This window comes from Podarcis vaucheri (assembly GCF_965113315.1).
Source record: "Podarcis vaucheri genome assembly, chromosome: 1".
NCBI lineage: Eukaryota > Metazoa > Chordata > Lepidosauria > Squamata > Lacertidae > Podarcis > Podarcis vaucheri.
The window spans coordinates 25076209-25093084 of record NC_138759.1 but is presented as its reverse complement, the minus strand read 5'-3'; the positions used below and the strand labels follow the sequence as shown (position 1 = coordinate 25093084).

At 43.1% G+C, this 16876-nt stretch overlaps 1 protein-coding gene and 1 pseudogene across 13 annotated transcripts in view; one reads left to right on the top strand and one right to left on the bottom strand.

The window, feature by feature from the left end:
- The window catches only part of LOC309538567 (lysosomal enzyme trafficking factor pseudogene), a 29962-nt pseudogene extending 23576 nt beyond the window's left edge, over nucleotides 1-6386 (top strand). For 4 of the 6 annotated variants that reach the window (XR_014224621.1, XR_014224670.1, XR_014224681.1 and 1 more), the window contains one exon: nucleotides 5135-6386. The product of XR_014224621.1 is annotated as a lysosomal enzyme trafficking factor pseudogene (transcript). Of the gene's footprint in view, nucleotides 1-1508; nucleotides 1572-3020; nucleotides 3042-5134 lie in introns of those variants that run through there. The other 2 variants (XR_014224703.1, XR_014224714.1) reach the window with 2 other exon arrangements.
- The window catches only part of FOXN3 (forkhead box N3), a 191370-nt gene that overhangs the window by 119549 nt on the left and 54945 nt on the right, over nucleotides 1-16876 (bottom strand). For 6 of the 7 annotated variants that reach the window (XM_082233459.1, XM_082233457.1, XM_082233458.1 and 3 more), the window contains exon 2: nucleotides 14449-15005. In XM_082233459.1, coding sequence (XP_082089585.1) covers nucleotides 14449-14991 — 543 coding nt within the window. In that variant the 5' untranslated portion in view covers nucleotides 14992-15005. Of the gene's footprint in view, nucleotides 1-14448; nucleotides 15006-15628; nucleotides 15650-16876 lie in introns of those variants that run through there. The other variant, XM_082233460.1, reaches the window with a different exon arrangement.

Genomic DNA, 16876 nt, shown 5'->3' with positions numbered 1-16876 from the left:
ATTTTTCGTCTTGCGAAGCACGGTGTCGGAAAAGTTTTGGAAAAGCTTCAAAAATTGCCAAAAACCTCAAAAAAGGCTACCACACCGCGTTCTATGAGTTGCTCCTCGAAGTCAAGTCGCAACTGTATTAATGGTGTTAAGAAAAAGGAAACAAACTTGCAAAAAACGCAAGACGTTTTCGTCTTGCGAAGCAAGCCCATAGGGAAATTCGTCTTGCGAAGCAGCTCAAAAACTGCAAAAGCCTTTCGTCTAGCGAGTTTTTCGTCTTGCAAGGCATTCGTCTTGCGGGGCACCACTGTACAATTCACCTGCTCCTGTACCATATAGGAAATAATTACACTTTATAGAGGCAGAAGCAACTGGTACAGCAGATTTGAATGAATATTACCAGAAACTCTCTCTTCTTTTGCAAAAAGCAAAACACCTGCCCACATCACAAAACTTCACAGCTCAGCAATCACTAGGACCAGATTTCTTTTTCCTTCTTAGGAATGTAAGCTCAGATCGTTAGGACTCTATATGGACTGCCAAACTCTTTGATCATAGTGAATGAAGATTCCTAAACACACTTACTGAAAACTGCCTCCACTACAGATTCAAAACAGTAACAGTAGAGGAGAAGGAATCTAGAGTTTTAGCCTTAAAGCAACCACACCCACCCACCCCACAAATCTTGAGATAGTGGTGCGTGTCACCATTTGCATGCAGGTACACACAAAGGGATGCTAATGTTTGGGTTTTCAAAACTGCATTCAGATGAAGCTTCTCTGCAAGCACCAATTCTTGTAAAGAAAGGGTATCCCAGCATTTGCCTGTATAATGGAATACAGCTAGACTTCCCTGGGGGTGGGAAGTCGAATAGCAAATGCTCAGCAGGCTTTGGAATGTTCTCCTCCCCTTACTGAACCGAAATTCTCCATCATTTAGCAGGAGGCACTTCCCAGAAGCTTAAATACTTGATGAGATACCATGGAAGAGGAGAGGAGAGAAATAAACCAGGGCAAGGAGAAAGTCATCTTCTGCAAGGAGGTTCACAGAAGCCAAGAGGAGAAATCATAGGAAGGACAGTTGGGAGGAAGGAGGAGGAGGAGAGAGACAAGAAAAGGCACCAGAAAATTTATGGCTGGCAGCCTCTGCCTCATAGGCTCAGAAGGGAACTCCCATCAGTAAGGCAAAGGATGGGAACAAATGTCCTCACGGTGAACTTCGTTCCCGTTTCCTATAAACACACACAAAGCCACATGGTCTGCAGCCAACACCTTGCTACCCAAAGGCCCCCAAAGGGCAAATACTTTAGCCAGCTCCATGCCTCCCAAAAAAAAACAAAGGCTGCAACAAAGATGTTCACAGTCCCCTTAATCGGCAACAGCACTAGTGGGCACTTCCATAATTACAGCAGACCTGCATAATGCATTTGAAGCGTCACAGGCCTTTACCCTGGAAGCCGAGGATCTGCCACATCAGTAACTCTGTTGCTAGGGCAACTGCTTACTTTCCATATCAACTGCAAACTCGTTGCTACGGAGACGCATATACAAGAAAAATTCCTCTCCATAGCCAAGGACCAGATGGTAAGGGAAGCCAGGAAGAGTCATGGGCTAAAGGGATTGTACTAAATGGGACACATACTAGGGCATTCAAATCTATGCACTAGGAAACAGGATGAAATCTGAGCAATTGAATATGTAGGTCTAGCAATAAGGAGAGATATAAAAGGGGGGGAAGGAGAAAAAAACCTCCCATGTTATGCTCATGGTGGTACCATTAAGATTTAGTGCTTGTATATAACTAGCTGACATGTGTTAACAAGAAGGTTTGTAATGGTACTAATGCTCCCCTCTCCCCCAGCCTTCATTCTGCACACACTCACACAACATTTACTTTATTTAAAATAGGTTCATTTTGTTGTTGTTAAATCACTTTATCACTTTCCATGTCTGATTTTTTTTATAAATCTAAATAAAAGTTTAGCATGTATCTTGTTGGAGAAGAATATTGGAATAGAAGACTCTCTGCAACCATCATAGTGAAGTCTGGAAGGTTGGAAATAAGCACGCAACGTATAAATGGATTACATGGAAAACAGATCAACACACATACACAATTACTCCACAGAAGAAAGTGTACTGATGAAACCAGGAGTGGGGGAAGAGATGAACCACAGCACTAAAGAAAGGCTCTGGTATTTAAGAAGTCATACCGAGTGCCCAATGTTTGCTAACTATCACCCTGTTTCACAACCAGTCAAAAGACTGTTTATATGCAATGCTGTTCTTAATACCACACATTTAGTTCCTTGAAAGCTCCTCTGAAAACAATGGGATTTATAAATAAATGTAAGACAATACACATCAGAAGACTTTGCTCTTTCAGATGTCTGGACAAAAACATGGCTATTACCCAAGGTTTTTCATTAATTGTTCTCTTGGCTTTATTATTTTATCTGAAGTTACCTCCATGACTTATTTTCTTTCATTGCAATATTTGGATGCTATTTTTGAAATTTTCATATGCTTTTATGTGCTGTATGGCCTGAAGATACTGCACATATTTGGGCTGTTGCCTTTTAGGAGATACACCCAAACCACAGAGTGCACTGACACAGGGCAAAAATATCTCAGCCGCCTCAAATGGGGCCATATTGTTTTGCTCTGTTTTCCACAGTTTCAGAAAGCAGTGCCGCCACTGAGAAGGCCCTGTTCTAACCTCCCTTACGGATGCAACTCTGAACAGAATCTTGCATTCTGATGGGCTCATACAGAGAGGAGGCCTCTCTTTGGTACACAGGTCACAATTCCAGAACAGAGTCATCAGTTTCAAGTAGTAGAGAGACAAACGCCCCAACTGTGAATTGGTAATTAACTACTGCACAAAACTTGCATTTGGAACAAGTTCATCTTCTGAGGTTACAGTCCTGCGCTCTTTCCCACCAACCCAGCAGGATCTGGGAGTTCGGCGACCGACCTTAATGTTCTTGACCGAGCACAAACAAAAAGCTGCCTCCCATATTTCCAGCAATTGTCTTCTCTGCCACCCATCAGGTCGGTGTTTGTTAGCATTTCAGCGCTCTTCCCCCAGCATCAAGCTAAGAGAGATCTGAAGCTGTACAACAAGCAATTCAAAAACCACACACTTTTTTTAAAATAAAGCACCCATGCTTCATCCAAGTTTACTTTCAACTTAAAAAAAAAATGGAGGGGAGGAGAAAAAATGGGAGTTAAAAGAAAGTGATAGAAGATGGGTGTGAATGCAGAAATAATACTGAACATGCAGATAACAAGTGGGACTTAAAACACATCAACAGTTTGCAGTGTTCAGGGTTCCAGCCAGTGAGTCATGACCTCTCGTGGGATTCTCCGTTCCATTTCTGCCTCATTCCCCCAGTTCCCCCACGGCAGTCAGCCAAGGGCCACAGGGCATGCTTCGTCCTTATTGGACAGTTGTGGTTCCCTCTTAAAGTTGTTTTGTACACCTACAACCTTTGGGTTTCCCTCAAGCTTGCTGATACCTCCTTCTCGTGCATAGATGGTGATATAAATTAGTTCACGGTTAGTACATGGGATACTGAATTGTCAGTAGGCAAAGCCTGACAGCATTTCTCATCTGTTCTTGGATATATTAGAAGAGATTGTCTAGCTGCAAATCTCATTCAGCAGGCAAGTCATTAAATGGTAATCTGTGGCAATGAATTATACCAATGTAGCTACACTTACAAAATAGAGGCAGCATAAATTCAAACTGAATACTGCAGAAAGATGAACAAGTCGTCTCAACTGCAAAATATAGGGGTGGAGAGGGAGACACTATTTTCTTTTGGTCTACTGGTGTCTTCAAAGTGTACAAGTGGATTTCTTGAATCACCATGTTTCACTTATGTGGTTATAAGCTGTTAACTAGGAATACCACATTATACTACTTTAACAGCCATGGTTTACAGTAATTGTGAAATCTATCAGTGAAAACAGTTGAAAACAATGAGAAACATTTTAAAATAATTAAAAATATACTCTTTTGCTCCATATTTGTTGCACACAACAAAAGAGCATGCAGCCTTCGAACAACTACATGCGTGAACAACTGACAGAATGCCGCTGGGTGCTTTGCACGCCTTATCTCTCTCACGAGTGCCTGTGAAAACACATCCAACACATGTCTACATCCACACTGTAATTATATCATTGAGGTGTGCCACCTGATGTAATACATCACGCAAAATACAGTACTTTGCTTGGAAAATGTTAACGCCACCCTCCAGCAATGGGGCTGAGCTAAGAGGAGGGCTCCTTCCTCTGCCTGACTGCTCATTCACCTGCATACAGTTCTTTCTCACCCATGACTTCCAGGCTAGTGTTTTAAGGTGGCTTAAAAAGTATAAAAGATTTTTTTTGGGGGGGAGGGGTTGAGCAGAGATGCCTGCAGCCCTTCCTGCCTTCCAGATCCTGTAGCGCAGCCTTTCTCAACCTGTGGGTCCCCAGATGTTGTTGAACTGCAACTTCCATCACCCCTAGCTAGCAAGGCCAGAGCTCAGGGAAGATAGGAGTTGTAGTCCAACAACATCTGGGGACTCACAGGTTGCGAACCGCTGCTGTAGTGTATGGGTAGGCAAACTAAGGCCTGGGGGCCGCATCTAGCCCAATCGCCTTCTAAATCCGGCCCCCGGATGGTGTGGGAATCAGCATTATATGGGTAGAATGTGTCCTTTTATTTAAAATGCATCTCTGGGTTATTCGTAGGGCATAGGAATTCGTTCATTTCCCCCCCTCCAAAATATAGTCCAGCCCCCCACAAGGTCTGAGGGACAATGGACTAGCCCCCTGCTGAAAAAGTTTGCTGACCCCTGCCGCAGAGGTTGCATTATTTGTGTTAGGAAGAAGGCAGCACTTGGAATCCCTTCATAGAGCACTGATGTCCAGTGAAAGGCAAAAAGCAAAAAACTGAACTTCACGAATAAACCATTTATTTTAGGCCGGGAAGGGGCTGAGAGAAGCAAACACAATTAACCAGTGCCCATAATTCTCAGAGCTGACAAGAACTGTAAAAGGCTATTTTGCATCCACTGCAGCCTCCCAAAAGATTTCAGAAATATGTCATCTCCTAAGCTCTTTTCTTTTACGTTCCCCTTTTATTTATTTAGCAAGTATTGAAGATTACAGACGTCAAACTCATCAGCCTGCGGACAATAGTGAAGGTGACACTGCCTGTTAAGGGGAAACAGTCTGAAGTGAAGCACAGAAAGTCTTGGTTTTGGACCCTCCTCACGTGACGGCAGCCATGTCACGCGGCACCAGAAGCAGAGCTCGAAAGGGGCAGGCCCCAGGTGAGCGGCGGAAGGGATGGACTCAAAGAGCGGCTCGGCAGGAGCGGCGGTGGGGTGACAAGGGTTGGGCCACCCGCGCTCCCTCCTCCTGGCTGTTCATTCCCGTGTTTTCCTGCGGAGGAAGGTTCAGAGCATGGAGAATGATGAACTTCCGTCAGAGGATGGGATGGATTGGTGTGGGATTATACTTAATAGCAAGTGCGGCAGCATTTTACTATGTCTTTGAAATCAATGAGACTTACAACAGACTGGCACTGCAGCACATCCAGCAACCTCCTGAAAAACTGAGAGAAGAAACGACCTGGATGCACTCCTTAAAAACACGGCTGCTGTCCGTACCCTTTTGGCTGTGGACTATTATCTTCTTGATCCCTTATTTGCAAATGTTCCTGTTCCTTTATTCCTGTACAAGAGCTGATCCCCAAATGGTGGGCTACTGTATCATTCCTCTTTGCCTGGCTGTCATTTGCAAACGTCACCAAACATTTGCGAAGGCCTCCAACCAAATTAGCAGACTGCAACTGACTGATACTTAAACCCATCTGCGTTTCCCGATGAGCGCTTTTAGATAACCTGAAGGATCTTGGCTGCATCAGTTGAACATACAAACGGAATGTGAAATTCTTTTTCTTCACGTTAACTACTGAATAGAGTATCAACCTTCTATTTTTCGAATAAGTTGAGTATGGTTGCATTCCATTTGGTGGAATAACTGAGCTTTCTTGGAGACTAGAGGATGACATTCTTTATATTTGCCCTATAATGCAGAATTTCTTCACTCCTGAAGTTTTTGTGGAGAAAACCTATTTGAAACCTTATTTCACTGTGCACGCCCCCTTTTAACTTCAAGCTTCCCTCAATGATTTACAGCCCCGAGTGCAAATACACATAGAGGAACTGCCGGGTAAACAGACAACTTCTAAACAATGATCAATCCTAAACAAGCATTTGCTTTCCATTTAAAGTTAGTTGTGTACTCACTTTGCTTCTATTGTGGAAGAGAAGACGAGTCCACGTGCGTAATAAAGACATGAAGAATCGCAACCACACAGTGGAGCGCTCACAAAAATTGCAAAGTTTCAACTGAATTAGATTATTTTTGGAACTGCTGAAACTATAGAGAAGTTGAAGCAAAGGGGATGGGGAAGCAGACACAAGATTGTTCAGAAGACTGGAAAGATCATGAGCATTATATCTAAGACAATTGTGGCTACTTTTTTTGTCTTCTGGACATGTTGGGTAAGAGAGCAGGCTCTTAACTAGCCGAGTGGGGAGAATCAGACATTTTAGAGCTGATTAATAAGTGTGTCTTAAGGAACACTTGCAATAAGTTAGGAAATGAGATAATCACAAGCATAGAGAAAGACATATATATACTCTCTCTCTCTCTCTCTCTCTCTCTCTGTGTGTGTGTGTGTGTGTACACACACACACCCCAAAACAAAAACGACAGCAGCTTTGATGTTAAGATACCTGGAGTAAAATGTCCACTTTCCATTTAATCAATATTTTTCTGTGCTAAAAGCAGATATATAGCAACAATGGAAAAACTCGACTGTTGTGTGTGCCTGTGTTTAATAAAAAGAAAAACACTAGTGCAAAAAAACCCCACCCTCTACCAATTGAAACTGGGTAAGATGCAATATACATGCAACTTCTATTTAGACGCAGTGCTGTGTAGCATCTTCTGTTTCTCTGCAATGTACACTTCAGTATTAAGTAAGGGGTATCAAGAGCATACAGTGAAAACCAATCTCACCCAACAAACAACTCTGCCTACTATTTATAGCAACTCTGGGCCACTTAAGATATAGGAAATGCAAATAAGGTCAGCATGTCATCTTTTACTGGGCCAGTTTAGTAGGATATGCAGACTTTTAAACATAAATCTTCGTCATGCATATAATTGTATCTTTCCGTTCCTGTCCCATCAAGTCACCATCTACACACTAGCAGTAACAAATAAAAGTCCTCATCAGAGAATTTAAAAATTTCACACGATTAGTACATATACCCAAAGACATCACTGCAACCCATTTATTGGGTAAGGGGGGGGAGACACCTTATACAGTCATACCTCATGATGTGAACGCTGAGGGTTATGTTTTTTCAGGTTGCGTCCCGCGGCGACCCAGAGGTACTGGAAAGGGTTACTTCCGGGTTTCGCCGCTCACGCATGCGTAGACGTGCAAAATGACATCACGCGCATGCGCGGAAGCGGCGAATCGCTCCAGAATGGATCCCGTTCGCAACCAGAGGTACCACTGTATTCCACTTCTTTTCTCCAAGTGAATTCAAGGCAACTTACAAAACACAACCTCACAATAAAATAGAAGCCATATTTCAAACCACACAGCATAAAATCACAACCAGGAAAGGAAACCAAACATATTAAAGCAAAACCAATACATACTTCTTTAAACTGAATATGTCAACCAGTCTCAAATACATTATGTTAGGACTGTAAGAATGAACTTAGAATATCTGTCTGTTCAGCTTATGCATTACAAATATGGTACAAAATATAATGAGCCATACTTTAAAAATAAATTAATTAATGGGCTTGATAATAGTGAACTGGCAAATCTTCCAGTGCCTCACTTTGATCCTGTACTCAACTAAGCCTATGGGGGTAATCTTATGCTGACTAACTAGCTGAGCTCTGCAATTTGCTCTGTTTTCAAATTATGAATATGCATTACTAGCACATATTACCTGTACCTACCAGCAGTTGCTTCCTGGAAAAATTCTAGATCATGGATCTACAAGTAAACGCTTTCTCATTATTATTTTGAGTGTGCCAAGACAGAAATGCAATCAGAAAAGGTTTTTTAAAAAAACCATGACTAATGGCAACTGTCCTCCTGCACTCCTCATGTGGAAGATCCCAATACAGCAACCTGGCACATTCCAGGTGTTGGGTCTACAATTCCCATCAGCCCCAAGCATACTGTTTGGTAACCCCAAAACATCTTGAGGGCATCAGGTTGGCAAAGGCTGAGCTGGAGCATAACAGAGCCTCTTTTCACCTCCCCCTGCGGTATGTACACACAGGTGAGTGTGCTGGCACAGAGTCAGCCTATTTCTTTAAGCATCTTCTAACCTCCCCTCTCTGCTCGGTCAAAATGGCTTCTTTGCCCCATAAGCCAGGGGTAGTCAATATAGTGTCATCCAGATGTTGCTGAACTCCCATCAGCGCCAGCCAGCATGACTAAGGATGAAGTGAGTTGCGATCCCATTAATATTTGGAGGACACCAAGGCTGGCTACCCCTGCCCTGGGAGGTAGGATCCTGCCCTCTGCCAGTGTTAGAAACACAGATATACAAGCTAGGGGCCGAATGTCTATTTGCCAGGGGGTTGGACCACATGACTCTTGGGGTCCCTTCCAATGCTACAATTCTACGATGCTTGACCGTACACTGCTTGACTGTAGTTTGCTCTGACAACAATTCACTTGTCCCAATATGGGAGGAGAAACACACACAGTGGAAACGGAAATGGAATTATCTATGGAATGAGAGGCTTTTAAACTGAGGTTGCCCACCAGGTGCCCAGAAATCTCCATGTAGTCGCACCTGGACCCATGACAGTAGCAAAATGAGCCTAGCGCCTGGCTAATTTCTAACACTGCCCTCTGAATGTGTGCGTATGATTTCAAACTAATATCTTTCTGCAGCTAGGCATAAAATTAAATTAAATTAACAATCATCCGATAACCTTTCAACTGTTTGAGAAAATGTTTTTGCTTTTGTTTTAAAGAAACAGCGTGTTGTTGTTGTTGTTTGGTTGTTTAGTCGTGTCCAACTCTTCGTGACCCCATGGACCAGAGCACGCCAGGCACTCCTGTCTTCGTGATCCCCTTCATGGATCACTGCCTTGCCATGGCGAAGGGGCTTGAATAACTCAAGAGAAGCTATGAGCTATGCCATGCAGGGCCACCTAAGATGGACAGGTCATAGTGGAGAGTTTTGACCAAACGTGATCCACCTGGAGCAGGAACCGGCAAGCCACTCCAGTATCCCTGCCAAGAAAACTCCATGGACAAAGACAACAGAGAGCGTACCCTTCTTTTAAAGGCTCTGCCCAGTTAGAAATCAAAAATCAAGAATGGTTTCGGCCAACCACTGCTATCTATGCCCAGATCTATCTATGCAGATCCTGATTTAAAGCTAATCTTTTTTCTTGATGTTGTAAAGCATGATTGAATCACCTTAATTTTTTTTAAAAAAACCAACAATCAGAACCCACCCTCCCTCTTATCTGCATCCTGATGCAACTCCTAAAAGACCTTTATCAGCTCTTTTCACCAAGCACCTACAAAGAGCTGGGGGGATGTTAATGTTAAATAAAAGAAGGTTGTAGCATCTGGGACTTTTAGTTTAGGGGAAAGGCAAGTAAGAGGTGACACAATAAAAGTTGGTGGCATGGAGAAAGCGGGTAGAGAGAAGTTTGTCTCCCTCTCTCATAACCCTAGAATTAGTGGACATCCAATGAAGATGAATGCTGGAAGATTTGGGACAAATAAAAGAAAGGACTTCTTCACACAGTTAAATTATAGAACTCACTCCCAGGGGAAGCAGTGATGGCCACCAATCTAAAGGTAAAGGTAAAGGTACCCCTGCCCGTACGGGCCAGTCGTGTCCGACTCTGGGGTTGCGTGCTCATCTCGCTTAAGAGGCCAGGAGCCAGCGCTGTCCGCAGACACTTCCGGGTCACGTGGTCAGCGTGACGAAGCTGCTCTGGCGAGCCAGCACCAGCGCAGCACACGGAAACGCCATTACCTTCCTGCTATAAAGCGGTACCTATTTATCTACTTGCACTTTTTAGGGGTGCTTTCGAACTGCTAGGTGGGCAGGAGCTGGGACCGAACGAAGGGAGCTCACCCCGCCGTGGGGATTCGAACCGCCGACCATACGATCGGCAAGTCCTAGGCACTGAGGTTTTACCCACAGCACCACCCGCGTCCCGGCCACCAATCTAGAATACTTTAAAAGAGGATTAGACAAATTCATGGAGGAGATGGCTACTGATGGCTGCTCAAAGACTATGCTCTGCCTCTACAGCTGGAGGCAGTGATGCTTCTGAATACTAGATGCTGGGAACCCCAGGACGGGAGAGTGCTTCTGTACTGGAAGCTTATCTGGTCGGCCGCTTTGAGAACAGGATACTGAACTAGATGGGCCATTGGCCTGATCCAGCAGGCTGTTCTCATGTTCTGATGAGCAAGAGAATGATCTGCGGATGCTTGGTGCCAAGGGAGGTGTAGAAGAGAAGAGACCACTGCAGACTACTGTATTGCAGAGTTCAACTTCCTTCTGTCCTTCCATAGCTAAACAACACATACCATTTATGATCAAGGTTTTCTGGGACTATCCTCTTAACTGAAGGTTAAAAGAACACATCTCCGTTGCATGCTTTAACATTCAAGCAAAAATCAGGACTAGCCGATGTGGTACCTGCCAGATTTTGCAGGCTACAACTCTCCATCGTTCTCCGCCATCTTGGCTAATAGCTAGGGATTATGAGAGTTGTAATCCAAAGTATCTGGAGGGCAATACATCAATGACCCCTGCCACAAAACCAGGATTTGTACTTGCACCACTCATTTTTCCTGGCACACATACATAGGCCAGTTGACTTCACCAACACCAAATAACAGAAACTGAAGTAATACAGTGGTACCGCTGGTTACGTACTTAATTCGTTCCGGAGGTCCTTTCTTAACCTGAAACTGTTCTTAACCTGAAGCACCACTTTAGCTAATGGAGCCTACCACTGCTGCCGCGCCACTGCCATGCGATTTCTGTTCTCATCCTGAAGCAAAGTTCTTAACCAGAGGTCCTATTTCTGGGTTAGCGGAGTCTGTAACCTGAAGCATATGTAATCCGAGGTACAACAATCACTTCATGCCTGCAGAGATAGTTGGTACCATTTCTCTCTTTTGGCAATTGGGAGAGGGTGGGGAAGCATACCCAATGCCCACTATGCCATTTCTACTTTCTAGCATTTTGAAGAAACGGGATGGGAAAGTTTACGCCTGGCCAAATAATTAAAGATTTTTTGTTTATTATTATTATTCTTTTGAGAGTGTTCTTGACCATTTAGTCACCAGGAGAGTCCGACTAACCATACTCTTACCTGCCACTTACTTTGCTTACGTAACAAATAAAGTTCCTAAATTTCATCAGCTTTGATTTAAATGAAGCCTCCTTACTGCACACAGGCAAATCTTGCCTCAGCAGCTGTTTGCAAGATGCATCCTCCCACTGAAATGAGGACATGCTTCTAACACAGCTACATAAGCAACTAGCATTCTGCAAGCAAGCTACCTCAACCCCTTCACCTTTCAAATTATACAAAGCAAAGAGCCACGCAACAGAAATGTGCTCATAGGATTTTGTTGTTGGGACCTGTCTGTCTCGAGAGACAATGGAAAGCAATTCTGGGGGTGAAATCAAACTGCTGCGTCAGCAGCACTGAAGTGATCTCCCCAGGGTGAAAGCCTGGGCAGTGCGCATGGAGGTCCGGGGTTGCCCAGATTACAAGATCCCCTTCTTGGCCTCACTGATGTGGTCCAAAGGAAAGCAGAGCAACCCATTTGGTACCAGCTTGGCTGCAGGAGTTGCCAAAAGAAGGCATACAAGGCATTATCCAACCTGATTAGAGACAGCATTCTGGAATTCTTGGGACAGTGATTATTATTATTATTATTATTATTATTATTATTATTATTATTATTATTTTGTACTTAAGTATAAGAGTCTCAGAAGAAGCCACAAGACGTTACCAGGTCACTACAATGGTCCAAAGAAAGGTCTTTAGTCATACGATATAGCTCAGCTGCTAAAACTATAGGGACGGACCAGGGCCCTATGGTAGAGTGCATGTTGCTCATGCAGAAAGTCCAACATTCAATTCCTGGCATCTCCAGTTAAAAGGCTCAGGTAGCAAGTTATGAAAGAAGACCTCTTCCTGAGATTCTGGAGAGGTGCTGCCTTCATCCTTGGCCATGCTACCTGAGGCTGATGGACAAATCGTCTGACCTAGCACAAGGCAGATTCCTAAGTAAAGCAAAGGGATATTTGATCCCAAGCAAGCACACAGCTCAAGCTCCCTGCAATATCGCTAGCAAAGAAGTTGAGTATGTGAAATACTTTCTCCTTGAAGATACCAGAACTTCACCTCATCCCACCTCATGTCTCAACTCAAGCACAGAAAAGAACAGGCCAAGCCTTTATTCTGCAATCGAAATTCCCCCCCCAGACACACTGGTCTGTGTGGATGTACGTACAAGAGTATTTGTAGCTTCATCTCTCCTGAGCCTAAGCACCACTAAAAGCCCCATGTAACAGAAGGCAACATGCATAGTAAACCAACAGTTCATAACAAGAACAAAAGTGGATGCAAGGTCACCCAGGAACCTTTACATTTGATTCTAGGAATAAGGAAGGAACTGCAAATATTTTCAAGGTTTACTCCAATTATCAGAGATGCAACCTGTCTAGGAAAGATTCGTCCCCTCAAAAAAATGTTTATAGAAGTAACTAAGTGAAGAACAATGTTCAACCCAACCTCTGCGGTTTACATGCATCTAGTACTCCTAGCGGTGCAGCAATAAAACTGCTGGCACATTTGCACAGCTAAGCAGTGTCTGGTCAAGTATGGTTTCAAATTGGATGGGAACCACATTCCTGCACTGAAGGAGGTTAAACTAAATGAGCCTTGGGGTCCCTTCCAATTCTACAATTCTAGGATTATAGTATAGCAGGAAGCCATCACCCAAGCACAATATTTCATGTTATTCATGGAGAGACAAGATGGGAGGTTTTTTCTTGAAGCCATGTACAACATGCATTTATACAAACAGCACTTTCTTACAGCTGTCTAGACAAAGATTTGAATGCTGTTAAAAATGAACTATTCAAGAGCAAATACTGGCTCTTGGAATGCAATGAACTAAAAATGGGAGGATGGGAAGAATAGACACAGGACTGTTTGTTGCATTTTAAACATGGATGGGAGGAGGCTTTTGCTTTCTGCTTGACAACAGTTTGCTGTGTTGTCTGATGCGAGAAGATGTGGTGAACACAAAGTCTTGTGCAAACCATGGTTTCTGAAACTGTCTTGTTTGGCCTGATCACAGTTAGCATGAGTTGCAATTCCAGGTCCAGACAAGTGGGCAAACTGTGGTTTACTGGAGCTGAGGGTGAAACTGTCTGGTATCAACCTCCTGGCCACATGAGAAAGAGAGAACATTGTGCAGTCCCAGGACTGACTTTGGCTCATGCACATTGCACTGAACCACGTGCAAATGATGTGCAAATGCAGGCAGTGAGTGAGCTAGGAAGTTTACAAACTGTCAAGGATTCATTCCCATCTTAAAGGCTTTTTAAGTCATTCAGCTGTCAGATCCTAAAAAAAAAAAAAAAAAATCACAAACTTGAATGCTACACTTAGGCAGCAATCCTGTACCAATTCACCTAGAATAAAGTCCCACTAAACTCAATAAGGTTTACTTCTGAGTAGATGGAAGTCAATCTCTCAACTCAGACTGATTGAGACAACTCGTTCTAGACCAGTCTTTTCCCAAATTGACACCCTCCAGATATTTTGGACAACTCCTATCAGCCCCAGGCAGAACTTTGTCTCCAAATCTGAAGAAGGCATGTTCTGTATGGTTTTAGTCATTTCAGGAGGGTCAGGGGTTCACTCTCTCCAAGGGCCATCAGCTCCTGTTCCAGCTGGACTCTCTGCCTTCCCACCAGCTGCCCTGGGGGTATAACCCCAATGACTTTTAAAAATGCATTTTACTGCTGGCTTGCAAAGCATCCTGGACGGATTTGCATCCCAAAAGCCTGCCCTGAATTCTGTTAACTATAAGTTTTAAGATGTTTGTCCTGAGCAGGACCCAGTAGTTGAAGAGTGAGATGGGAAGAGTGAGAGCAACTAGGCGGGGGCGGGAAATACACTGAGAATATGACTAGATTTATGAACAAAGATCCTCTTAAGAATCACTGGAAGCTATTTCTCACGGATAAAAGAGAAGGAACAAAAGGCAGAATATAAACAATAGGAAATCGGCATCAGCAGATCAAATGGGTTACACAGAGTAGTATCACTCCAGCCTCACCTGACTTCTGTCTTTGTCCACCTTCTTAAAACACTTATTCAGCGACAGATTATGCCTCACAGAGTTTTTCCATCCAGTGGGGGCATTTGCAAAATAAGGAAAGTGTTCCAAAATCCAGTTGTATATATCCTTTACAGGCAGCCGTTTGGTTGGAGAATCCTCAATGGCCATAAATATGAGGCAGCTAAAGGAGTAGGGTGGTTTGCAGTTGGGGTTTTGCTTGGCATCGTAGGGCATGTCAGCGTGAGCAGGTGATGGAGGGGTGTCGTCATCAAGGTCTTGTACTGGGCTAACACTTCTTAAGACCGAGTCCCCGAAACTTTTCAGCAAGTTCTTGCTCTCGTGCAACCAGTTCAAGTTGGTGAGCTCTTCATCCTCCATGGGACCTTTTTCCAACCGGAGGGCAGGTAAAGGAAAGTCTAAGTCCTCATCGTCGTGAAGCGTCTTTGCTAAGTCTCTATCCCGGTAACACTGGCTCAATCCACTGGAAACACTAATTCCCGAGCTTTCTGGCTTCTTACTGGGAGGCATAACTGGACCCATTTAGACGGAGACTCCTGGTAATAAATCCAAATTTTTAAAAAGAGTGTTAGCTGGTAAAGGTATAGACAGCATCAAAACATTCTGGTAGCTTTTCCCCAGTCTACAATTTGGCCTTTTATGAATCCTACTTTTTTAAAAAAAAACAAGAAGACAGACTCACATAACATAAACACACATCCAGGCTTGTTAAGCAGGAAGATTCAGAGGCTAGAGCAGAAATGAGATTTCAATCGCTGGCATACAAATGAAGATGCTTCATTTTTGCCTTCTTGCAAAGCTCTAAAGTGGAGAGAAAGGTACTCATATATTCTAGGGGTCCTTCTTAAGGCTGCAATCCTACATTACACTTACCTGAGGAGTAAGCGCTATTGGAATCAGTGGGACTTACTTCTGAGCAAGCATGCCTAGGCTTGGAGGACTGCAAATATCGCTGGTCATGTCACTCCTACTGCTTGTAATAAGCACAAAAAATTGAGAGCTTAAGACCAGTTGCTTCAGATTAAGTTCAGCTGTTTCACTTCCAGTACGAACACTGCCACATTATAATTATAGCCTCTCTGGCTCAGTGCGCAAGCAGGCAAAACTCCATGTTTACACACACACACACACACACACACACACACACACACACTCTTACAGCCAAGTGTTCATTCTCTACAGCTACCAACCTTTTGCCTCCAAAACAGCAGGGCAGAAGGATTCTGCAGCATGGGTTAAGAATCAAGCTCCAGGGATCAAAGGGAGGGGGAGAAGGAGACACAAAAGGAGATTCCACCCCAGTGAAATTTAAATGAAACAAGAGTGAGCGATGGATATGATAAGCATGACTTAGAAGAAAGCATGAAGAATGACACCATACACCAATCAGTAGAGTTGCTATACTGAGCCCAGAGAATAATAATAAGCAAAAATAGACAAGGCTTTAGTGCATTTTAATTATCTCAAACCAGGGTATTAAACAAAACAAGCTGCAACACATATAGAAAGAAGCTTGAATTTATGTAACACAAAAACATCCATACTCAATCTTCATAGTTCTTTCTTTCCCAAAAGTCAACTTCCAAATACACCTATAAGTATCAAGTCTGACTTCTGTGCTCAAGATTAAGCACCCACCTTACAATCCAAAGCATATCAACTCAGAAGTAAATCCTAATGAACTCAAGGGGGCTTACTCCCAGGTAAGTGGGGTTAGGACTGTAGCTCTCTAGGCCATATTTCTACCATCAGCACCAATATGATCCACAACAGGCTACACTTCTACCAAAGGCCTAAGGCAAACCATTTGATTATTTAAGAAAGGAGTTGGTACCTGTTCTATTCTTTATTCATTTAAGAGCACAAAAACTTTTGTATGGTTGCAAAGGTTGTATGATGAAGCACATTGAAAGTTTGCCTACTCTAGCACCGACTGCAATTGTTCTCATGAAATACATCATGCTACGTACACTGCATAAAGTTTTTAACAGGAAGTGTGGTATACAATTTTTATACAGGTCAGCAAACATATACTCTAAGAGGAAGGCTTTCTGCTTTAAAAGAAAAAGCATCTGAGAAGTGAAACTTGGCTCTTTAAAAAAAGAGTCAAATAAGTGTTTAGCAGAACCTCTAATTTAAAAACACTGCATTACACTTTTCAGAGAATTTTCCACCCAACACAATACTTTTCAATTGTGTTTTGATGCTGTCAAAGAGATGCTTTAAAACAAGGGAATGTTATAATTACATAAGAGGTAATTAGAGATGGGGAGGGCAGAGAAAGATTACCATGCAATAAAGAATGGATAAAATTGGACAATGACGTAGATGCAAATTAAAAATCTTAGGGGGACAAGTTATTTCATATCAAACTCTGTAAAGCCAAGCTCAGCAAATGAAAAGAAAA